This window comes from Monodelphis domestica, chromosome 4, assembly GCF_027887165.1.
Source record: "Monodelphis domestica isolate mMonDom1 chromosome 4, mMonDom1.pri, whole genome shotgun sequence".
Taxonomy (NCBI): Eukaryota; Metazoa; Chordata; class Mammalia; order Didelphimorphia; family Didelphidae; genus Monodelphis; species Monodelphis domestica.
In genome coordinates, this window is record NC_077230.1 from 437,364,518 (window position 1) to 437,389,358 (window position 24,841).

The 24,841-nt window shown below is 47.5% G+C and overlaps 1 protein-coding gene across 7 annotated transcripts; it reads left to right on the top strand.

Annotated features, from left to right (window-relative positions):
* The first annotated feature begins 10,516 nt into the window (after window positions 1-10,516).
* Window positions 10,517-24,516, top strand: LOC100019153 (E3 SUMO-protein ligase KIAA1586-like). 7 transcript variants are annotated; one of them, XM_016422356.2, is made up of 6 exons: window positions 10,517-11,036; window positions 15,879-15,949; window positions 18,341-18,467; window positions 19,036-19,137; window positions 20,168-20,364; window positions 20,445-24,516. In XM_016422356.2, exons 1-6 carry the CDS (start codon window positions 10,943-10,945, stop codon window positions 20,448-20,450), a joined length of 597 nt encoding a protein of 198 aa, XP_016277842.2. In that variant the 5' UTR covers window positions 10,517-10,942; the 3' UTR covers window positions 20,451-24,516. The 7 variants fall into 7 exon arrangements, with proteins under 7 accessions (XP_016277842.2, XP_056652476.1, XP_056652477.1 ...); XM_056796498.1 differs by having other exon boundaries at window positions 10,562-15,782; window positions 20,984-24,516; XM_056796499.1 differs by having other exon boundaries at window positions 10,562-15,701; window positions 20,984-24,516.
* Window positions 24,517-24,841: the final 325 nt, after the last annotated feature.

Below are 24,841 nucleotides of genomic sequence, written 5' to 3' on the forward strand. Positions count from 1 at the left end.
TATAGTTGTTCATGCATATAGACACTCAAAATGATGGGAGGATGCACAGGCCTACTCGTGTCAGGTAGGTGAGGATGATAAGTAGATTTGGGTGCGTCCCTTGAAACATGGAAATGAAATCTCTTTTGAGGATTGCTGTATGGTCACAGAGGAGCCCACCATTATCAAACATACTCTTGCGATATCTAAGAAGAACACTAGAGTAAGTAGTGATCAAGAAATTCAAAGTGAAACTACAATAAGCACAGTCATGAAACCCAGTGCTCTAGAAAGCAAGCAAGAAAGATGAGCTAAGTCTTTGGCCCATCCAGAGCTCCCCTCCAGAAAACAATAACAAAGCCTGGAAAACATTAAAGAAAATCAGATAACAGCACGGCTCTATTAAAACCAAAAGACAAAGGGAAAATGGAATGAATCCACCAGTCACTTCCTTAAAGGAACTCCAGAAGAAAAACTCCCAAGAATGTTGTGCCCCAAATCCAGAACCCCAAACCTGCATGCATCCAATACTAATGAACCAGTCAGGATCACACAAGACTTGATATTTGTTATTATTAAGGAAATGGAATAGTCATGTCAATATTCCCAATGGCAAAATATATATGTTTACAACCAAGAATAATGGTTCTTTAGTCAGCCTGATTCTAGAGGAGAAAAATGGACCTAATGGAAAAGGATCTGAAAGGTGGTCTTCATGAGAAACTTCAATACAGATATAATACAGATATAGAATACAGATAAAATCCAGATGGGCGAATTCATCGGAATAATTGAAAGGGGCTGTAATGATGAAGACTTGCTGGCTTTCTTACCCAGGGGAAAAGGTTCCCAAGAGTCCTAATGTCTTCAAGGGTCGCAGAGGGAGCAGACATAGTATGAAGCTCACTCTCCTCTGAACCAGGAAAAAAATGTTGGAACAGAGTGAGAAGACGGTCAGGGGAGATGTTAAACCCAACGGGGAGACAGGCATGGATGGGAAGAGTCAGAGTTTAAGAGAGAACCTCTTATTGGTGGAATAGTCCAAGGAAAATAGACTTCCACTTCTGAGTTGAATCCAGCTTCAGGATTCAGGGGAGGATTAAAATGGAAATGGAGTCGGGGCCTGACTGAGGGGAGACGTATCACTGATAGCAGTCACATTCCTTCTTTTCTATCACCCAAGTAAAGAGAGGTGGGGGGGGTGAAGGGAAGAGAGAGATGATGGAGGAAAATTAAGTATTAGTAATGATGAATGGGATAAAAGAAGAGGATAGAGTCCATCCTGGAGCAGATTTGTCAAGTTTTATGGAATGGAGGGGGCAGCTGGGTGAATCGGTGGATGGAGAGCCAGGCCTAGAAGGGGAGGTCCTGGGTTCAAATCAGACCTCAGACACTTCCCAGCTGGGTGACCCTGGGCATATCACTTAACCCCCATGGCCTAGCCCTTAGCACTCTGCTGCCTTGGAACCAATACACAGTATTGACTCCAAGATGGAAGGTGAGGGTTTTAAAATAAAATAAAATGGAATGGAGTAGAATTTACGCTTCAGGTGAAGCAATTGAGAATTCATGCAAAAGAAGAGTAAAAAGTAAACTTGGCTTGAAGAGATCAGGAGGGAAATGGCTTAAAGGAATTGTGGGCAATTAAATAACTTGAATATTTTATATATGCACATGATAAAAGAGCATCTAAGTAATAGAATGAAAAATCAAGCAGGCAGCTAGGTGGATAGAGTCGGATCTATAGTCAAGAGGACTAAAGTTCAAATTCAGCTTCAGATTTGCTAGCTGAGGCAACATCCCTGCTAAAACTGTAGGAATTACTGTTCTGGGTTGGTTTGTTTAACCTTTATCTTCCATCTTGGAATCAATACTGTGTATTGGTTCTAAGGCAGAAGAGTGGTGAGGGCTAGGCAATGGGGGTTAAGTGACTTGCCCAGGGTCACTAGGTCAGCTAGGAAGTGTCTGTGGCCACACTTGAACCTCCGACCTCCCGCCTCTAGGCCTGGCTCTCAATCTACTGAGCCATACAGTTACCTTCAGGAATTGATATTTCTAAGAGGGAAAGAAAGGGATGCAGGGGGCACAATCTACAAGGCAAACACAGAAGGTTCTTTTTAGAAGGAACCCAAACTAGATACCTTAAAAGTTTTCATTCCAAGAGAAACAGAGACTAAATCAAGAAGGAGGAAAGCACGAGTCGTAGATCAAAGAATTTGGTCAGGAGTACAAAGGAAAGAAATAATGAAACAAAGGAGGGAAAGAAATGTTTAGAGAAAAGGACAGAAAATGAAAGCTAAAATGGAAGAGTTAAAGGAAAGGCGACTTAAGTGGGATTTTACTTAACTATTTAACAACTTAAGCAGGAAGAATCAGCTAGATAAAAGCAAGCAAGAAAAGGAGAAGCATTAAAACTTTGAAGCCAAGCAGCACCTGGGAGGGGGATGGCTTTTCCCAATCCCAGGAATCAGCCTTGCTTCCTCTGCCTCATGCACCATATCCCAGCGGTTGCCAAGGCCTGTCAATTTAGCCTTGGTAACTTGTCTCCAATATTCCTCCTCCTCTCCTCTGACCCTGCTACCACTCTGCTGCCAGCCCTCATCAGCTCACATCTGGACCACAGCAATAGCCTGCTGCAGCCACAAACAAGCATCTCATCCTTTGACTCCATCCTCCACTGATTTGTCAAAGTGATCTTCCTAAACTACATCTGATCATGTCACTCCTTACTCAGTTCTGGCAATGGCTCCCTATCACCTCTAGGAGCTAATACAAAATCTGTTTGGTGTTCAAGCCCTTCACTACTTGCTTCACTTCCTCCTCTCTAGTCTTAACACCTCACCTCTTGTTCCTTGAGAGCAGAGATTGTCTTTTCCCTCATTTTTCCCCCCTCAGCACTTAACAGTGCTTGGCACATAGTAGGTGCTTAAAAATGCCCCTTTACTGACTGACCCTTTCAGACCCATCCAAATCTAGCAGATAAATAAAAAAAAAGAAAGAAAGAATTCAAGAACCTAAAAGGATTTTTTTGTTGTTCAGGGATTTTTCAGTCATGGTCAACTCTTCATGACCCCATTTGGGGTCTTCTTTTTTTTTTTAATTTTTATTTGGTCATTTCCAAACATTATTCATTGGAAACAAAAATCATTTTCTTTTCCTCCCCCCACCCCCATAGCCGACGCACGATTCCACTGGGTATCACGAGTGTTCTTGACTCGAACCCATTTCCCTGTTGTTGGTATTTGCATTAGTGTTCATTTAGAGTCTCTCCTCAGTCATATCCCCTCAATAACTGTAGTCAAGCAGTTGCTTTTCGTTGGTGTTTTTACTTGCACAGTTTATCTTCTGCTTGTGGATAGTGTTTTTTAGATCCCTGCAGATTGTTCAGGGACATTGCATTGACACTAATGGAGAAGTCCATCACCTTCTATTGTACCACAGTGTATCAGTCTCTGTGTATAATGATTTCCTGGTTCTGCTCCTTTCTCTCTGCATCACTTCCTGGAGGTTGTTCCAGTCTCCATGGAATTCCTCTACTTTATTATTCCTTTTAGCACAATAGTATCCATCACCAACATATACCACAATTTGTTCAGCCATTCCCCAGTCAAGGGACACCCCCTCATTTTCCAATTTTTGGCCACCACAAAGAGCGCAGCTATGAATATTCTTGTACAAGTCTTTTTCCTTATTATCTCTTTGGGGTACAGACCCAGCAGTGCTATGGCTGGATCAAAGGGCAGACAGTCTATTAGCTCCCTTTGGGCATCGTTCCAAATTGCCCTCCAGAATGGTTGGATCCATTCACAACTCCACCAGCAATGAATTAGTGTCCCCACTTTGCCACATCCCCTCCAGCATTCATTACTTTCCATAGCTGTCATGTTAGCTAGGTGAGAGGTGATACCTCAGAGTTGTTTTGATTTGCATTTCTCTGATTATAAGAGATGTAGAACACTTTTTCATGTGCTTATTAATAGTTTTGATTTCTTTGGCTGAGAACTGCCTGTTCATGTCCCTTGCCCATTTATCAATTGGAAAATGGCTTGATTTTTTGTACAATTGATGTAGCTCTTTGTAAATTTGAGTAATTAAACCTTTGTCAGAGGTTTTTTATGAAGATTATTTCCCAATTTGTTGCTACCCTTCTGATTTTAGTTACATTGGTTTTGTTTGTACAAAAACTTTTCATTTGGGGTCTTCTTGACCAAGACACTGGAGTGGTTTTCCATTTCCTTCTTTATCTCACTTTATAGAAAGGAAATAGAGGCAAACAGGGTTAAGTGACTTGCCTAGAATCACATAGCTGGTAATTGTCAGGCCAGATTTGAGCTATAAATATTTTTGTACAAACAGGTCCTTTCCCATTTTAAAAAATCTCTCTGGAGATAATAAGGAAAAAGACATATGGACGAATATTCATAGCTGCGCTCTTTGTGGTGGCAAAAAATTGGAAAATGAGGGGATGCCCTTCAATTGGGGAATGGCTGAACACATTGTGGTATATATTGGTGATGGAATACTATTGTGCTGAGGGGAATGATGAACTGGAGGGATTCCATGTGAACTGGAAGGACCTCCAAGAACTGATGAAGAGCGAAAGGAGCAGAACCAGAAGAACATTGTACACAGAGACAGATACACTGTGGTACAATCGAATGTAATGAACTTCTCTACTAGCAGCAATGCAATGATCCAGGACAATTCTGAGGGACTTATGAGAAAGAACACTGTCCACATCCTGAGAAAGAACTGTGGGAGCAGAAACACTAAAGAAAAACAACTGCTTGATTACATGGGACAAGAGGATATGGCTGGGCATGTAGACTAAATAATCACCCTAGTGCATCAACAACATGCAAATGGGTTCTGATCAAGGACACATGTATTACCCAATGAAATTGTGTGTCAGATATGGGAAGGGTGGGAATAGGGGAGGGAGGGAAAGAATATGATTCTTGTAACCAAGGAATAATGTTCTAAATTGACTAAATAAATTAATTTTAATTAAAACAAATTTTTTTAATCCCTTTGGGATACAGACCTTATAGTGGTATTGCTGCATCAAAGGGCATGCATTCTTTTTTAGCCTTTTGGGCATAATTCCAAATTGCCTTCCAACATGATCAAATCAATTCACAACTCCACCAGCAATGCCACATTCCCTCCAACTTTTACTATTTTCCTTTATTATGTATGACATCAGATGGTACCTCAGAGTTTTAATTTGTATTTCTCTAATCAGGAGGAATTGTGGCCAGATTTGAACTCAGGAAGATGGGTTCTGATGGGTCTTCCTGAATCCTGCTCCAGCATTCTATCTACTGTGCTACCTCGCTGCCCTGAATGGAATTTTAGAAAAGTTAGATATCTGGTGATTAAAGGGAATAAGGAATATGTTTAAATATATTGATGGGCAAAGAGAGATACAAATATAGTACAGATTTAGGTATATTTCTCAGCTATAGATGGCATTTTTAAAAAATGGCCATATCCTTATATAGCTCAGTCATATAGGTGACTCAGTAGAAATCCAGGAGTCAGGAGGTCCTGGGTTCAAATTTGATCTCAGATACTTCCTAGCTATGTGATCCTGAGCAAGTCACTTAACCCCCATTGCCTAGCCCTTACTGCTCTTCTGCCTTGGAACTAATACTTAATATCAACTCTAAGACAGAAGATATGGGTTTAAAAAAGAACAAACACCAAAATAGAAATCTGGAAAATCAAAGAAGAGATTAACAAAATGGAAAGAGAAAAAATCTATACATTGAATTCATAAATAAAAATAAAGTGTTTTAATTTAGGAATCTCAAATAGATTTTAGCTAATTTGATTTTTTAAAGGTAAGGAAACCAAATTATTAGGATAGAAAATGTAAATTTGCAAAAAATGAAGAAATTAAAGGAAAAGTTAAAAACAATTCTGGACAATAACATACCAACAAACCTGAAGACCGAAATGAAATGGACAAATGTCACATTCTCTCAGAAAAATGCCCAAATTAGCATAACAAAAAAGATAGGATCTAATGCAATTACAGAGGAAAAAAGAAATTAAACAAGCTATATATGAACTCCCAAAGGAAGGGTGGCAAACCTGGAACTAGATGGATTTTGTGAATTATTGGTTATCAATTATTATGCTCTTTAACTCTAATTTCACATAACTTCAAGATTATTTGAACTCAGAATATCACCCCGACCTTTGGGAATGTTGGAGATAGCTACAATGAATGTGGGATCCCTGGGTTTGGGATTCACCCAAACACTCTAGTTTGGATTCTCTATACCAGTCTTTTTTTGATTCCATCCCACTTTGTGTTTTGGATTCCACTTGTATTTTGGCTTTGCCCAAATTTTATTGAATGTTTTCACTTACTGATATCGGCTTGCTTTCAAGCTGCCTTCTTATCAAAACTGTTTAACTGCATACATGTGGTTTGCATGCAGGTACCCTTGTCTAAATCCGAAATAGATAAGCCTTCCAGTGCCCTGGGAGAGAGGAGCCGCCCCTTCTTTCTGATTTATTCTCCTCTACCAAATGACCTAATAAATTTCTTTCTAAAACTATTTCAGATTTTGGGATTTGTTCTCACAATGTATAAGCAAATCCTATAGAACTTTCAGAGTAAGCTTAGTCATAATGTTACATAGTCTCTATGAAAAAATGGAAAAGAACAGGGGCCTATTAAATTTCTAAGGAGAAAAAGAACTATAGACCCCTACCCCTAATGAACATTGATGGGAACTAGTTAAACAAAATACAATCAAAGACGCTACCAGAACATGTCATAAAGATTATACACTGTTGATTGGGTGGACTTGTACCCAAACTTCCAAATTGCTTTCCAGAATATTTTCCGTTTCACCAACAATGTATTAGCGTCTCCATTTTCACATTTGTCATTTCCCCTTCTACCATTTTAGACAATCAGATAGGCAGGCTTCTATTAATGTTAGGATTGGCATCCATAATCTGTTTGATAACCTGCAGTGTGGATGAGAGCTTCAGTTTCTTGGAGAGTAAACCAATTGCACATTATTCTCTTCTTCCTCCACATCCGGTTCAAACAATACTTCCTCAAAAACAAGTTCCTCAAATACTTGATCTAAACAAAGATCATAGTCAATTTTTCCAAGTGTGAATCAGGCAGTTCAATGCTGGACATCATCCTAATTCATTGGTTCATCAAAACTAAACTTCTTACATGAGCATTGGATCTGGGAGTGGGGAGGGAAGAGAGGAGGGAAAAGTTAAAAAAAATGTAAACATAGAAAAATATTTTTAAAATTTAAATTTAAAATGTCTTGGAATCAATAATGCATGTTAGTTCTAAGTCAGAAGGGAGGTAAGGGCTAGGCAGTGGGGATTAAGTGACTTGCCCAGGGCCACACAGCTGGAAAGTGTCTGCAGCCAGATTTGAACCCAGGACCTCCCGTCTCCGGGCCTGGCTCTCAATCCACTGAGCCCGCTCGCTACCTATGCTTCCTTGCCCCACTGCTAAGGAATTGGAAGCAATCGAGTTTGTGGCCTTCTGTAGCACAAGAATGTTAGACTGAGAAACAAGCATGAGTTTTCATTTAAAACGCCCGTCTGCACGTCTGAGCAATGACAGTTTGAGGTGGTCCTCAGACACTTTAGTCCAGGATGGGTTTTTCTTGGCAGAAATGGATGTTCTTTTCCAGGATGTGTTTCCTCGACGTTAAAATGTCCTGCCCACGATAGCTATCCTCTTCGGGTGTTTGCCTTGAAACAGGGCCGTTTGGCTGCTGTGTGGTCGGTCGTCTGCACTGATTGCTTCTCTGGTCATTTTAGCGGTATGGAAACGACTGTTAAGCCAGAGACCCACCAGGGTTTCGCTAAGGACTTCATCTCCATTTTCTTTCTCGGTGTTGTCACGAGTGCCCAGTGCCGGGGACGCAGAGAGGAATGCATTTGCTATTCCACTGTAATCCCCACAGCTACAGGCGATTCCATCCCGGTGACACTTCTCGCTGCTGCTGCTGCTGCTGGGTTCGTGGCCTTCTTCCTTTTATTCTGCCTGGTTTGGGGGATTCGGGGCCACCCGTTCAGGTGTCCGACGTCTTCTCTTTTAGCATGACTAGGACCACGTGTCTGCCATCTGATCACACCAAGGCTCCTCTGTTCACTGACGGGCGAGGCGGAGAAGTGAACCACGCCAGGGGTGTAAAGGACACAGCAGCCGCGCCATCGGCCTTCCTCTTAGCATCGGTTCTAAGGCGAAAGAGCAGCAAGAGCCGGGCAACTGGGTGTAATTACTTATCCAGGGTCAAACACCTGGCGAGTGTCTGAGGTCACATTTGCACTCAGTTCCTTCTAACTCCAGGCCTGAGACACTCGTTGTTATCTAGCTGTCCCATAACAATGCCATGGGAAAGAAAATCAATTTTCAAAGATTTAAGAACTCTGATCAATAACATGACTGACTGTGATTCCAAAGAACATCCCTACTTCCTGACAGAAAGATTATCAACTAGAGGTAGCATGGTTACACAGAGGGTAGAGATCACAGGACCTGGAGTCAGCAAGACTTGAATTCAAATCCAGCCTCAAAAGCGTACTGAGTGACCCTAGACAACTCATCTAACCCCATGTGCCTCAGTTTCCTCATCTGTAAAATGGGGATAAAAATAGCATCATAACTCCCTCTTCTGAGTACCAAGTGATATGTTTCTAGGACATCATATAAACCTTAAAGTACCCCATGAATACAGTGTCTCAGTCTCTGTGTACAAGGTTCTCCTCTTTCTGCTCCTTTCGCTCTGCATCCCTTCCTGGAGGTCATCCCAGGTCACGTGGAATCCCTCCAGTTCATTGTTCCTTTGGGCACAATAGAATTCCATCACCAACATATACCACAATGTGTTCAGCCACTCCCCAATGGAAGGGCATCCCCTCAGTTTCCAATTTTGGCCACCACAAAGAGCGCAGCTAGGAATGTTCTTGTACAGGTCTTTTTCCTTAGGATCTCTAATATGTTGTTGGTGAAGGTGTGGAATTATTCCCCTTGAACTAGAGCCTCCATTTCTGAGCTTATACTTCAGGGCTCCATCACTAAAAAAGGATCCCCAAGCGCTCTGAGCACTGGAAACAAGGTAAATATCCATCAGTTGTAGAACGGCCAAACAAAGGTGGTAAATGAAGGTAATGGGGTGTGTGCTCTAAGAACACATGCAGAGAAGCATCTCCAGGAATGAAATCAGAGCGAAATGAGCCAGGAGTGAGACAGTGACTGCAGCAGTGCACACAGAAAGAACAGGCATACAAAGATCAAAGGGGATTCCTAGAGGTGCGAGAAGCCACCCCTTCTGGAGGGAAGAGGTCCCCAGGTGTCACCCATGGCTTATAATTTCATGTATGAACCAGGAATGCTGGTTGCTTTTTTTTCTCTCTAAAAATACTATTTGTTGGGGCAGCTGGGTAGCTCAGTGGATGGAGAGTCAGGCCCAGAGACAAGAGATCCTGGGTTCAAATCTGGTCTCAGACACTTCCCAGCTGTGTGATCCTGGGCAAGTCACTTAACCCCCATTGCCCAGCCCTTACCACTCTTCTGCCTTGGAACCAATACACAGCATCGACTCCAAGATGGAAGGTGAGAGTTTAAAAAAAAAATCAAAGTACTCTGTTATATGGGATCCTCTCTAGGAGGGGAAGGGGGGGATGTTTGGGGTAACGATGGTGATGTCAAACACGAAACCTCAACTAAAAATTCATTTTTTAAAGGAACCAAAGATGATTTGTTCCAAGGGAGCTCCTGGTCTAATGGGGGAGACAATATGCAAAGAAACATGTACAAGCAAACCAAATGCAGGAGAAATGAGAAATCATCCACAGAGGGGAGCACTGGGACGCTATAGGGAATGGAGAATGGCTTCTTTAGAAGGTGGGACCTGAAGGAAGCCAGGAGCAAGGAGGAGGAGGAGGAGGGAGAGCGTTCCAGGGCCGGGGGCTGCAAGTCAGGGACAGTACCAGGAGTTTGTGGGAGAGGAGCTGGAATCCAATCTCGCGAGCAGGTGACCTTGGGTAAAGCATTAACCTCTCTGCCTCGATGTTCTCCTCTGTAAGGCCTGAGAGCCCCGTTTTTGTCCCGTGACCTCGGAGTGGAGAGGGGGACCGGGTATTCGGTGTATTGGCAGGAGCACATTTCTTAGGGCAGAAAGTTGGAAGAAGTGCTCACGTTTCGCTCATTCTTACCCTTTTGGGAGGAAATGCAGCTGGTCTGGGCAGAGTATTGGCACCTGAGGAGAGCCTCTGCTTTACTGGTAAATGTTTAACAACCAGCTCTCCGCCTCCCCCAAGATGCACCCACGCACCGTTAAGTTTGATTTGCTGACAGTTTCTCCATCGCTTTGAACAACAAATAAAGCTCGGACTCCGAGCGTTTGCTCGTTTCCCAACAAAATGCTCACAGGGAGGATTTAGCCATCGGCCGAGCTGGCTCCAGCACAGCCCAGCTCTCAGGGCGGGACCGGACGAGTTGGGTCCGTGACTGGTGGGTTGGGAAAGGTACTGAGGGCTCTGATTGGTCGGGGCATCCTCGGTGCGCCTGTGTGCGGCATGGGGCCGCCATTCGAGAACGCAGCTGGTGAGCCTAGCGTGCGGCGTTAGAGGTGGGATCGGGAGGGAAAATGGGCAGCATGGGAGCCACGCATGGAGCTAGGGCGGGGAATGAGAAGAATGGAGCTGAAGGATGGAGAGCTGAGTAGGAGGGGAGCTCCCAAACCGAGATAGGGTTGGAGAAGTCAGAGGCGCGGACTGAGCATGCGTAGACTCCCGCTACCCCCCGCAGTCGGCCTGACCATCCGGAACGTGGGCGAACTTCGGAGGAGTGCGACTGAACATGCGCAGAAGTTTCTCAGTGGGCCTGGCAGTGAGGGCCCAGATGCGTTTATAAAAGAGACTGAGCACGCGCAGAAGCTCTGCGGCCAGACTATCTGCAATGTGGGCTATCTCCGGAGGGGGTGAGACTGAGCATGTGCGGAGGTTCCGCGGCCAGACTGACCATCTGGAATATGGGCGACCACAAAAGCGGGGTGAGATTGAGCATGCGTAGAGACTCTGCAGTCTGACTGACCCTCAGGGCATGAAGTTTTTACAGAAGGTGGGGGGATGAGCATGCGCAGATGGTCTGTAGCCAAACATCTAGGATTCGGGGAGGCCGTAGTAGGGGTGATAGTGAGCATGCGCATTACCTTGGCAGCTTCGAGTAAGACAGGGAACTGAGGACGCGGGTGGGGGGCTGAGCGAGCATGCGCAGAGACTCCGTATCCGACCACTTCAGGAACGTGGGCGACCAAAGGAGGGGGTAAGAGTGAGCATGCGCAAAAGTTTCCTAGCCCCATACCCACAGGAATGTGGGCGACCAAAGGAGGAGAGAATGAGCATGCGCAGAGACTCAGCCCTTAGACCGAGTAGAAGGGTAGGGACTGAGACGGCCGAGGGAGGGGTCGAGGCAGCTCTTGAGCAGAGGTTCGGCTGCTCTGTGTGGGCAGCTCGGGCCTCTCTTACTCCATCCCGGCCTCTGGCACGTGGACGGTGCTGGCCTAAATGTCGCTTGATGCCAGGAGACTCAGATGAACGCCGGGCTTGTGTGACAGCTCAGGTCGCCCCCGAGCCCTTTCTGGGCACATAACGCCCCTCACTGCCTTCTCAGGCTCTGCGTCTTCAGAACCCCGGCTCTATGGGCAGCCTCTGAGCCTTTGGCCAGGCTGTGCCCAGGCGTCCTTCCAGGCTCACTCCGCTCCCGCCCCCCACTGGGGTTTGAAGCATCAGATGGGCCCACGGGGGACAGAGCTCTCCTTGGCTCCCTCCCCTGACGTGGAGAAGGTGTGGGAGGAGTCACAGCCCGTGTGGATGTTCCCACATGAGTAGGGACTCGGTGCCCCCTTTGACCCTCACAGCGGCCATGGGGGGAGCCTCTGGTGTGCCGTGACCGGCCCAGGGTCACCCTGCAGGCACCGATGAGGGCCAAGGGGGGCATCCCCCAGTCACCTTCTGGCCTCGCCTGGGCATAGCGCTGTGCCCACACCCTGGCACAGGACAGAGCCCTGGGAGGACCAAGCAGGCCCCAAAGCCCCGCCTCAAGCCCCAGGGAGGGCATGAGACAGACGCTGTCTGAGAAATGGGCCCCGGCCAGCCGGGCCCAAGATGGAGCGAGGGCGCAGGGCTGCAGAGCTGGAGGGCTGTGGGAGGCCCCCCTGGCTGACCCGGGAGCAGTGGGGCAGTGCGGACACCAGCGGAGCCTGGAGGCGGGGAGGTGTGGCTGGGAGAGTGAGGCGGGGCCACAGCGGGAGTCAATGGATGCTGGGCAGGAGCCGCCACTCTGGACAGCAGCCAGGAAGCCTGGGAGAGCTGACCAGGAGGGCGGCTCTTAGCCCGCCTGGCCCGAGAGAGGCTGCGGGTATGCCAGCGCCCTCGCCTACGGGCGCCTCTCGAGATCCGTCTGTATCAACGTAGGGGCACGGAAGACAGCCGGAGCGTCCTTCCCCCAACCTCTAGGAATACAGACGCCTCTGCGACAACGTCCATATTTAGACCAGGGTGGACAGGATTTGTATGAAGCCAGGTGGGGCAGTGGGTAGAGCCCGGACCGAGTCAGGCGCCTCCTACCCGGGGGCCCTCGAGCTCAGGCAGCACCGGAAGTGAGAAGGCACGGCCACCCCCTCCGCATCTGCGCCAAGAAAACCCGCCAAACCCTCGGGATGAGTCGAACCCAACGGAAATGACGACGGCAGTCGGCGTCCTCTGCAGCCACATCGGGATAGTTTCTCTCAACTCCTCGCTCGGCTATTGGATCTGGCAGCTAGAGCCGAGACCTACCTCCACAAAGATGGCGCCGAGGTCCGCAGCAGCGCCCAGGGGCAGCCCAGCGGTGCTTGGCCTCAGGCTGGGCCGCGGGTGCCAGGGCTGTGTCTGAGGGCGGGAGGGAGGGAGGAGGAACCACGCCCAGCTGCAGATCCCGCGGGAAGTGCCACATAGTGCTCTCTATGCACTCACGCGGTCCTTGGAGATCTCGCTGCAGACCCGTCCAGTGTTTATATGGACAGGAATCCTCAACCTGGATGGGCTGGAGCCTGGGAGGTCGCCAGGTTTCCTTCTGTCTCGGCTCTCCCCGGCTGAGGTTCTAGGTAGGCCAAAGCCTCCAGTCAGCTCTGCAGTGGAAAGTGAGGCACCACAGGGGCAGCCCTAGAGGGAGGTGTGTGACCCTGGGCTAGTCACCTGACCCTGTTTGCCTGGCCCTTACTGCTCTTCTGTCTTAGAATTGATACTAAGACCCAAGGTAAGAGCTTACAAGAAAAGGGGCTCCCCCTGGGAGCAGCCAGGACACGCCCAAGCTGAGTGCCCAGGGCCCAGAAGTCCCCAAACGGGGGGGGGGGGGGGGGGGGGCAGGGAGGGGGCCCTTTACACCCCTCCAGCACTTAGCTGAGTGCCCAGCACACACAGCATGGGCTCTCCGCATGTCTGTGAACTGCCTCCGTTCTTGCCAAAGCCAGCCAAGCCCTCAGAGAGACACCTTCCCCAGTATCGGTTGGGGGTTTCTGGCTGGGCAAGGCCAGTTAAAGCCGCCTGGTACTGTTCGGTTGCTGCTTGTGCCTTTCCTGTCTCCGTCTCCTTTCAGAGGTGAAGGAAGGGAACAACCATTCCTTAAGCACTGTATAAAGGGGGTCTTGATCACCATTTTACAGATGAAGAAACGGAGGCAGGCTTGCCTGCAATCCTAGAGCTGTTATATATCTGAGGTTGAATTTGAACTCAAATCTCCCTGCCTCTAGCCTGGTGCTCTATCAGCTTGTCAGCTGCCTCTAAAAATAAAAAATAAAAACAAAAGTACAGACTTCAGAGGCTTACCTAGTACTTTATCACCTTTGGCAAACAAATGGAAAAAATGTCTGAAGCATTCACTTTGCGCCACCCTTTTTGCCTCAGTTTTTTTCAGCTGTAAAATGAGAGTAACAGAGCACCCACCTCGTCAGGGTATTGTAAGGATCAAATGGGAGAGAATATTTGTGCAGCGTTTAGCATGGGGGCTGGCACATAGTAGGTCCTATATAACTAAGTGTTGATCCCCTCCCACCCCCAGGTGAAAGTCTTTCTCTGATAGGAAACAGAAGCACAATCTAATGCCATTAAGTGCCTGCTCAAGGATGGAATGGTTCTGCCTCCCCCTTTTGCCATTTCCTCTGCCTTCCTCCAACCCTTTTTTCCTTAGCATCCCTCACTGACTGCAGCTCCCAGCCAGGGTCTGCACGGCTGCCCCCTCATTTATAGGACCAGCCACACTTACAGTCTCCCTTTGTTGCTGGTTCTTTCTTCTATCTTGGATACGTATCTCCTTAAAACCATTTTTTAAAGGAATATCTTTGTTTCCATCGTCTCGTTTCCAAATATATCCCTCCCTAGAAAGGCATCCCTTATAATAAAGAATTTAAACAAATGAAAAGGGAGAAACAGCACAATTCAGTGTCAGCCCACCGTAGCATATGCCATGTTACATACCCACGGTACCCCACTTCTGTTGTGATAAAGGAGGAAGGGAGATTTGGGGCCAAGCTTGGTCGTTGTAGTAATACGTCTTTCCGTTTTTTTGCTATTTCCCATTCTTGTAATTTTGGTACGTGTTTTAAAATGACCCCCTTATCAGAGCGCCCACTGTGTGCCAGGTGAGGCAGGGGCTAGTATTATCCCCATTTGACCATTGAATGCCTCTTCTTTTCCTACTTCTGCTGCCTTCATCTTCCCACACGTCTCTACCCTCCCGGTTATCTTTCCTTAACTCCCAGGAATATTCTGTGCCTTTCGTGCACCTCCATTGCTCAAGGAGGTAACTCTTTGGCCCTCGTTGGGACCTCACTTTCTGCCCAAAGGGGTCTCTGGGGGATTGTAGGCACATTTCATCTCTAATTCTAAACTTCTTTCCAGAATGGTTGAAGAAGTCACAGCTCCTCCGGCAGCCTCTCCAGCTTGGCTCGTGTGGTCTTCCGGCTTCTTGGCCAATTTGCTAGTTGGGAGATGAAACTGCAAAATTGTGTCCTTTTGTGTTTGTCTCACTTGGAGTAATCTTAGTGCAACAGGTTCAATACAAGAGAATAAGAAGCAAACGTCGATTGATGCGCCTCCTGTGTGCCAGACCTGGGCAAAATCCTGGAGATACAAATACAAAAGAGCATCTCTCAAGCTTCTCCTTATGCTCTAAAGATATAACCTCCCCCTTGTTTTGGCACTGGTTTAAAAAGAGAAGAGCACGTGGGAATAAATACACTTATTTAAATGCAGCAATGTGAACTCAACTCCATGTTAGCTGAAGCTGCTGGGAAACCTAGAAAGAACTTTGAGGCAAGTTAGGGTTGGACCTGTGCCTTATGCCACACTAGTCAAAATGCATGCATGAGCTGAATATTGAAGGCCACACCATAAAAGGTTCAGAGTAGAATGAAACCAGAACATTTTTGCAGCTAAAGCCAGGGGGCATCATTCTTTACAAGTCATTGATAGGAGTCATCACAAAAGCTAAAATGGATGAGTTTGATGACATAAAATTAAAAAACCAAACACTTCTGCAAGAACAAAATCAATGCAAGTAGCATAAGAAGGGGAGTGATTGATTGGGAGAACAAAATCTTTGTGACCAGTATCTGTCCCTCAGACATTTCAGAACCACCCAAAATGCTGGGGAGAATGTGATGGAGCGTGAGCAGGAGGTGAGGGGAGCCGCCTCTGGAGCACACCCGGCCCACACCACACTCCTTTTTGAGTGCCTGGAGCCCTCGGGGCAGCACGTGGTAGACACAGAAGGGTTTGGAGACTGGCTGGTGGGGACGGTGCTTGGGAGTCCAGGGGATCTCTGGTGGCCTTCCTCACTCTGATCTCTTCCCCAGACCCTGCCCTTCCCCAGGACAGGAGCCCAGAGGAAGGAATGACTTCTGGATGGCTGCCAGTCAGGCTCCAGGTGAGTCATCGCCCTTCTCTGTTCTCGGACGGGCTTGGCTCGTCTAAGTGATCCGCAGTTACTCCCCCAGAACACTTGGGCCATGTGCATGGCTGAAGCCTGGCTCCCCTGCTTTTTCGAGCTCCTGGGCCACATGTTGGTTACCCCTGTTCCATTTCAGCGTGCCAGCAGCGGCCGAGGGCCAGATGTGGCCGCCACCTGCTTTGCTTCAGCCCTTGGCTGAGTGGTTTGTCCCATTCTAAATCTGAGCTTGTGAGGAGTCCAGATTCTGACTTCCAGGGCCTTCGCCTCCTCCCGAGGGAGAGGATAGGCAGGCTCCGTTAGAGGTGCCAAGCCTCATGCCAAGTGGGGCCCCGTGAGTGGAAGGACCAGGGCAGAGCTGAGAGATCTCAGGGACTGCCTGGGCTCGTCCAACCCACTGTGCTAACCCTGAACCCCAACTAAGTGTGGGCACTGCCTAAAAAGAAGGCCCTCGTGACCCAAGAGGAGTCCAGCCAGGCAGAGGGGATGCCCGCCCACCCCTGGAGGAAACCCCCACAACAGCCTGGATTCCACCTCTGCTTAGAGACCTTCTATGGAGGAAACTCACTTTATTCCCTCCTGGGAAAGCCAAGCTTGTCCTGGCCTGGCCTGAGTTAGCCCCTTGGGTTCTGCCCTTCCCTCGGGGGCCAAAGAGAAGGAGGTTAACTCCTCATTCAGGTGTGCCTCTGCTGAGCCTCCTCCCCAGGTTACATCCTCATTCGGCTCTGGATTGAAGACCTCTGCACAGTCTAGGGTACCGGGGACCCTCTTGGACTGTGGCGCCCAGAACTGGACCCAGTCCTCCCTGTAGAGGCCGATGAGGGCAGACAGTAGAGGTTCCCTCACCCCCTCCTTCCTGCAAGCCCTGTCTCCTTGGGTTGTGCTGAAGTAGCCGTTGGGATTGGGTTTGGGCCGGCCCCCTCAGGCACGCACTCTCAGATGGGTCGGAGAGGCCTCTTTGCTCTTAGACCAGATGCTACTGCCAGTCTGGAAGAGACAGCTGGTGCTGGGCCCTCCCCGCTCAGGCTTCATGCCTGACTTCTGCCTCATTCTCCTGGCTGTCCACTGTGGATTCTCCTCTGCAGAATCCTCCTCTAGTTCTTCTTCCACTGCACACCCTTGGGGGATTCTGCAGCTCATGCTGGTCCCTGGACTCCATTGACAGCCCTGTCAAGGCTGGCCTCTGTCCCATAGTGCTCAGAGGAGTGCAATCGTGCCTCACTGGCCTGGGGAGCCTGGGCTGGCTAACACTGCCCACACTGCTGGCTGGCTTTGGCTACATTTCTGGGCTGCCCTGGCTCCCCCCTCCTGCCCTGATACTTGTCGAAGAGCTCAGCTTCTCTGTGACCTCTGACCCCTTGATCTTGACCATAAACCAACAAATCCACTCCTTCTGGTCATCAGAAGGTACACCTGGCCGGGAGGTCTGTCATTCCTCCAGGTGGAGCCACAGTCCCATGCTCGGGCGCCATCTTCCTAGACAGCCCATGACTGCAGACCTCCATCCCTCGCCTTCAGTGGGCGGGAGTGAGGAGGAGTACAGCCACGTCCTGGCCTTGGCTGTCTCCTGTTCCACTTCCGAGTCTCCTGGAGCTTCTCTCATGGCCATGCGAGTTCCTGGAAGCTCGATGCATGTGTTGGGAAGATAGTTGGGAAGACCTCCCTCTTCAGTTATCATTCCAGACAGTTAGCCGGGGAGTCACCCCCTGAGCCCGGCGATGTTTCTCTTCTCCCTGGAGAGTCACATCAGGAGGCCAGAACAGAGGAAGGACTGAGCCAGCCCCGGGGTTGGGTAGGCCAGAGGAGGCAGAGCCCAGGACCCCAGCCCCATCTCACACATGAGAAAGCTGAGAACCCAAGGCTTGTGGCCTCCCAGCACTATGAGCCCTGCCAGGAGGTCGCTGTGGAGCCCCCAGATGGTGACTCAGACTTGCGATTAGACCCTGGAGTCCCAGGAGCCAAGCACCCCAAGACGTGGCTCCATGTGCCCAGCCTGGGCTGGGGGACAGCAGCTTAGTGACGTTTCGGAGACCCTGAGCGCCCCATCTCCAGGGCCTTGGGGGGGGGGGGCATAGAGCCCTAGGAGGCTTGCTGCACAAGTCAGGATACAGGGACGAAGGGGCCAGGCCGTAGAAGAGGATGAGAAAAGAAAGATCTCCCTTCTCTGGGAAACGCTGTTCGCTCTCGGCCTCACCCGGGATGCTAACAAGCCGAGGGGCCACATCAGCCATAGCTCTGCCCTGTCTTGCCTCTGCCGACCCAGCTATTGGATAAGAAAAAGCCTTCGGTGCTTTAAGACCCCCTCCTGGGTCACCCCAGGACAGTGGGAGGGACGGTCCCCGCTCAGCGGGGCTGTGGTTGGTGTTTCAGCGCCCGCTGACCTTCGGGGACGTGGCCGTGGACTTGTCGCTGGAGGAGTGGAGGCGCCTGAGCCCGGCTCAGCGGGGCCTGTACAGGGAGGTGATGCTGGAGAACTACGAGAACCTGGTCTCTGTGGGTGAGGACGTGTTCAGATGAAAGTTTCGTTTCTCTGCTAAAAGAATTATATTTTAGAGGTTCATTAAAGATTAAGAAATAAAGGAAATACGACTATAGAAAGCCCGTGGCTAGGAGGGCCGAAAGGCCCATTCAATGACACTTGCCCACATCTCGAGAGACGCGTGTCCCTGAAGCGGAAGCCGAGAGAGAGAAGTCCGGGGTTCGAATCTCCATGTTTAGACAGCTGCCTCCTGAGCCCCCTCTGCCTTCTCCCTTTTGCCTTCCTGGTTTTTGTTTAAGGGCCAAAAATGTGTATCATTTGGGGTGCGACTGTCTGTCACTTAGGTGCTCCCCGCCCACAGGTATTCCCAGCTTCCTGTGGCTGCCCTGAGGTTGTCAGTTCTCTTCACTCCTTTCCCTTCCGTTGCTTAGAAGAGCCTCCTCCCTCCGTGGGCTAGGGGGCAAGAGAACTCGTTTCCCTTCCCAACCCAGATCGGCTGTGTGACGCGCTTTGGGATTTGGACGGATTTAGCCTCCCCACCTAGGACGGAACGCTGTCCCCAGTCCTTTCCCCTTTCTGTCCCCAGCGGCAGGGCTGCCGGTGACCAAACCCGACGTGATCTCCCAGTTGGAAAGAGGAGAAACTCCATGGACGCTCGAAGCAGAGCTCCCCAGAGCCATTTATCCAGGTGACCGCGGGGGCGATTCCTTGCGATATTTTATATTGCCGTATTGATTTATTCTAATAGGGCCCTCCTCCCTCCCTTCCCAGAGAGCCATCACTTACATTGTTGTTCTTCAGTCATGTCCAACCCTCTATGACTCCATTTGGGATTTTCTTGGCACAGACCCTGGAGTGGTTTTCCATCTCCTTTTACAGATGAGGAAAAGGACAAACAGCATTAAGTGACTAGGATCTTAGCTGTGTGACCCTGGACAAGTCACTCTACTCTGCTGGTCCCAGTTTCCTCCTCTGTCAAAAGGGCTGGAGAAGGATATAGTCAACCAGTCCAGTTTCTTTGCCAAGAAAACCGCAAATGGGGTCGTAGAATCAGACACAACTGAATGACTCAAACCCCCCAAGTTTTCAGTGATTGCACATGTGTCTGTAGACTTGCGTCGTCCATCGTCTGCCAACTGCTGCCCTTCCCTGAAGCCTGGTGAGGCCCACCTTGTTTCCATCAGGGTGCTCTCGGCTCCCCTGGCTCACTGTCTGCTGCTGCCTTTCCCTGCCTCGGCCGCCCTCCTGTTCAGTCTTCCTGCCGGCGAATGCCTCATTTTTGTTTTTGTGTTTTGTTTCTAGTCCCAACCTGCCGACCGCAGCCTGTTGTGTGTTTTATTTGAACAAACATTATGCTTCTGGGGATGTTTTTGTTTTGGTGGATCAAGATTTCAAATTGTTTTCCATTTGAGGAATTTTCCGAGTTCTTCCTTCGGGTCTGGCTTTGTAGCCCCCAAGAGTTTAAGCGTATTATTGTCAGCGTATTGTTTTCAGTGAAATCTGTACGTTCTGGCAGGACCCTGGAATGGAGAGGATTTGGCCGTGCGCACATGGGTCTATTTCTTTTCTGTCCCCATCTCACGTCCCTGTTGCCCCTTGACTGTGTTCACTGTACCTGGTCCAGATGGAGTCTCTTCTCTTTGCCGGAAGAGACAGAACTTAGAACTTGGAGGCCACGAGGAGCTTTGCTGACAGCTCATCTTTACATATCTCTTCAGATTCCCCGCAACAGGAGCCTTGGGATAGAGCCAAGGACTCCACTGGAACATGGAGCACTTGCCTGGGACCGTCAGCCAAGGGAAGTAGACCAAAGGATACCCTCTGGTGTCCCGCGACGGGAGAACGTGGGGTAGAAAACACAGAGGGTGAGGGCGGCCAGGACGTGACAGGCCCTCCCCAGAGCACTTTGAGTGAGGTGAGTGTCCCTGAAGGTAAGACATGTGGGAGACGTGTGGGCTCAGCCGGGGGCCAGTCTCCATCCTCATTCCAATCTAGACTTGAAAAAGCCACGGAGAAGACGGGGATAATGCGGACTCTACTGAAAAGTCTGGCATGACTGCAGCTGTTACACTGGGAATAAACCAAGAAACTGTGGAAGTACCTTCCAGAACTCGGAAACTATTGCCCAACCTAGCAAAGATGTCGCTTGCATCACTGACAAATGAGCGACAGATTGTTTCGCTTTGTCTTAATTATGAACGTAAATGAAAGTATCCGTCATCGTTTGTGTTGGAATTCTTTTTCTCCATTTGTTTGCTAATGAAACGAATGACTTCTTTGCCGCATCAACTGATAATGGAGCGTTTCTTGGTAGTCTGATTGTGGCACTGTAGTCAGCCGTAGGATTAGAAAACCTGATCGTGAGTTTTTCAAAAGTCCTACCCAAGTTGTGGGTGAAAACTGAAATACAAGTTAATATAAGTATTTTAGCTGAAAGTTTGTGCCATAGAGAAATCGATCGCTACCAGGATTTTTATAATAATCCTCAAATGCTATTGTGAATTTTACTAACCTGCGATGAAATTATTTTTCAGGTCATTTTCCCTAAAATACCAAAACGACAAAGTGATCTATTGGGTTGTTTAAGTGTAAAGAAGGTGAAAACAGATACAGAAAATAAGGGTAGGAACGAAAGTCATCGTGAAGCTCTGAAGCCAACGGAAGCCGCGTTTGAATCTGTCGAACAACCTATCGCTGGAGAAAAACCATCGTGTTCGCCCAAGGAAGACCTCGATAATCTTTTGCTTCCAGACTGTTGGAACAAAAAACAAGCGTTTCTGTTTACAGAACAGTACAAATGGCTTGAAATAAAAGGAGGTAAATTAGGGTGTAAAGATTGTTCCACAGTTCGGCACTTAGGAGTGACAGCAGAAAAGCACGTCCATGTCTCCAAGGAATGGAGCGCTTATTTAATAACTCCAAATGGCAGTAATAAAGTTACAAGGCAGGCTGCTCTGAGAAAAAAAATTAGGGAACACGATGTGTCTAAAGCCCATACGAAAATTCAGAATATATTAAAAGAATCCGGTGATGACTCAATCTCAAATATAGTGCGTAAACTAAATAATAAAAATATTGATGCTACTGTAAGAGTCTTCAAAACCGTTTATGGTTTAGTAAAACGTAATAGGCCTTTATCTGAGATTGAGGGTGCAATAGAACTACAGGAGAAAAATGGAATAGATATAGGCAATTGTTTACGTACGCGATACAGTGCAACAAGGATAGCGGAACACATCGCAAAGGAGATTAAGATTAAGCTCTTTAAGAATATCGTAGAAGAGAATGCCAAAATCTGTATCATAATTGATGAGGTATCTACAATTTCAAAGAAGAGCACCCTAGTGATTTACCTCCAGTATGAGGTTCAGTCTTCCCCTGCACCCATAATGTTATTTGTTGCTTTAAAAGAATTGGTGTCAACCACAGCGGAGTGTGTCTTCAACACCTTGTTGTCTACTTTGGTTGACTGTGGCTTCACTAATGACTATTTGAAAGCGAATTTAATTGCGTTTTGCTTTGATGGTGCTAGTAAAATTCTGGGAAGAAAGTCCGGAGTACCTGAAAAGGTATTAGAAACCTTTCCTAAAATCATCTTTTGGCCCTGTTTAAATTATCGGTTGCAATTATCACTTGATGATTCAATATTGGAAATAAAACAAGTTAATCATTTAAAAAATTTTCTGGACAAAATGTGTTCTATTTATCACCAATCAAATAAAAATCAAACTGAGCTGAAAACTGTGGCTAAAGAACTTGAAATGGAAATAATGAAAATTGGTCAAGTCCTGGGCCCGGGATGGGCAGCATGCAACTTGGGAGCTGCTACTGCTCTTTGGCGTGTGTATCCTACATTATATACACATTTTTCCCAATCTTCTTCCTATTCTGGTTTGGTGAAGAGATTGGCTAACATTAATTTCTTGCAAGACCTTGCTTTAATGATTGACATTCTTGAAGAGCTTTCATTTCTTTCAACTGCAATGCGTTTGCCGTCGAGATCGACTAACATTCAGAAAGCGCAAAACTTGATCAAATGCACCATCAAAGCTTTAGAAAGATTAAAGACTGTCCCCGGAAAGCATGAATCTCAGGTTGAAGATTTGATGAAGTCAGATAAGTTTAAAGGCATTCCATTTAACAAGAACAATACACTCAATCCTCTTCCTAGGAGTACGTTACTGGAAAATATAATTCAACACATGAATTCATGCCTCTTACCGGATGATGAGAACATTTTTCATTATTTTGATTTATTAGAGCCATCTACTTGGTCTTTTGAACAAGTAACTTCACCATGGAGAGCTGCTGAAAAAAAATTACATCACTTAAGTGAAATTTTAAAGTACGAAATTGATTTGAATGATTTTCGTGATTTTGTAGATAATAATGTCGAATCAAACAATGTTCCAATACCTTCAACTATACAGAAAGCTAAAAAGATCATTAGCATCATTGCCATCGATACATCTGAAGCTGAGAGAGGTTTTGGTTTAATGAATATAATTTGTACGAGGGTGAGAAATAGTTTAACAGTAAATCATGTATCCGATTTAATGACAATTAATTTATTGGGAAAAGAATTAGCCGATTGGGATGCAACTCCGTTTGTCAAGTCATGGTTAAATTGCAACCACAGGCTGGCTACAGATACAAGAGTTCGGCAGAAGTCAACGAGAACATTCTGTAAGAATCCATTGGCTCTCTGGAGTTGACGAATAGAGAATATATTTCATTATGGATTGTAAATTGTGTGCTCTGCATCCTTTGTGTCAGTAAAAATTGTAACTGTATATATTCACTTAACCCTGTTTGCCTCAGTTTCCTCATTGGTAAAATGGACTGGAGAAGGAAATGGTGAACCACTCCAGTATCTTTGCCAAGAAAATCCCAAATAAGCCCCAAAGAGTTGGATGTGATGAGGATGAACCCATTGAGAAAAGAAAGTGATGTAATAATAAAATATAGAAATGACATTGAATAAAGACCTATCGCCCCTAATTACAGAATTGAAATGGTTTAAGCAACATGTCCCGGAAGCAACTGAACAGAGTCAACGAGGGTTCAACAAACCAAAGGCTGGAACTATTGAGGGAAGAACACTTTCTTCATGAGAGCTGCTGGGCAACAGTCAGAAATTAGATTGGGAGCGTTGTTTCCTGTCATGGAATGTTAATGGCCTCCCATTGATCCTGTCTATATTTGGTTTAGTTGTAGTCGTTATTTACATGTTTCCTCTCCCGTTAGACTGGAGGCTCCTGGATGTCAAGACCTTTTTTCTTCTTCTGGCATCTCTCTGTATTCCTAGTGCTCAGAACACTGTACCTGATGCACTTATCCAGGCCTGTTGACTAACTGTGACGAGTCCTTGATTGGTTTGGAGGAAGAGAAATTGGGTCATGTTTCACTGTCGGCATATCCAGATTTGCTCAGGGTCCCTGTAGGTCTTGCATAAACAGCTGAAGAGATCAGAACCCAGCATTCTGTGTAAGCCAAGCCCCCGAGAATGAACTCTCCTTGGCCAGAAGGCAACATTGTAGAGCTCAGAGGTTTGGAGTAGTTTGGCTTCTCATCGGCATCCTAGCCGTGTCCCCAAAGGAGGGTCCACTGGCAGAATCTGCATCCGGACCCCGGACAAAATGGAATCCCTGAGGAAGAGCAGATCGAGACTCAGCGAGGAGCTGTTTCTGGAGGGCCCAGGAAGGGGAGGAAAGGACTCCAGCAAAAAGGGCTTCAGGAGCTACAAATGACTCGTTTTGTCCCACGAGCTCTGAACTCTGTGAGAGAGTGTCACAGGCTCATGGAGAGGCCATGTACCAACTATGGCTCCACTAAATTTTTGTCTCTAAATGTGGCCCTCAGAAGATCCAGAGCCCCTTCGTGACTGATAATGGAGGCTTGCAAGACGAGTGGCTCACTCATTCTACCAGAGCTTGGCACAGGGGGCTATTGGAAGGGTGAGCCAAGAGCTTATGGGCTACAGGAGGAAAGGGTGTGGGGAGGGAGGCCAGCTCGCCCTGTGTTTGACAGCTGTTTCATTCCCAGCTGAGTAAAACTATTTTATCTACCTCTGTCTACTGTTGTCTGTATGTTCATTATTTTGATACCTGAAGTAGCAAACTACAAAAGTGGCCATCAAGGCTCTGTTGGAGGATTTCCAAGAGGGAAAAGCAGCCCATTCAACTTTGGTGGCTGTTCAGTCCTTTCAGTCACATCCATCTCTGCATAACCCCATTTGGAATTTTCTTGGCAAAAATCCTGGAGTGGTCTTGCCATGTCCTTCTCCAGCTCATTTTACAGATGAGGTAAACAGGGTTAAGTGACTTGCCCAGGGTCATACAAAAAGCATCAGAAACAAGCTTTGAACCCTGGAAAATGGAGTCTTCCAGACT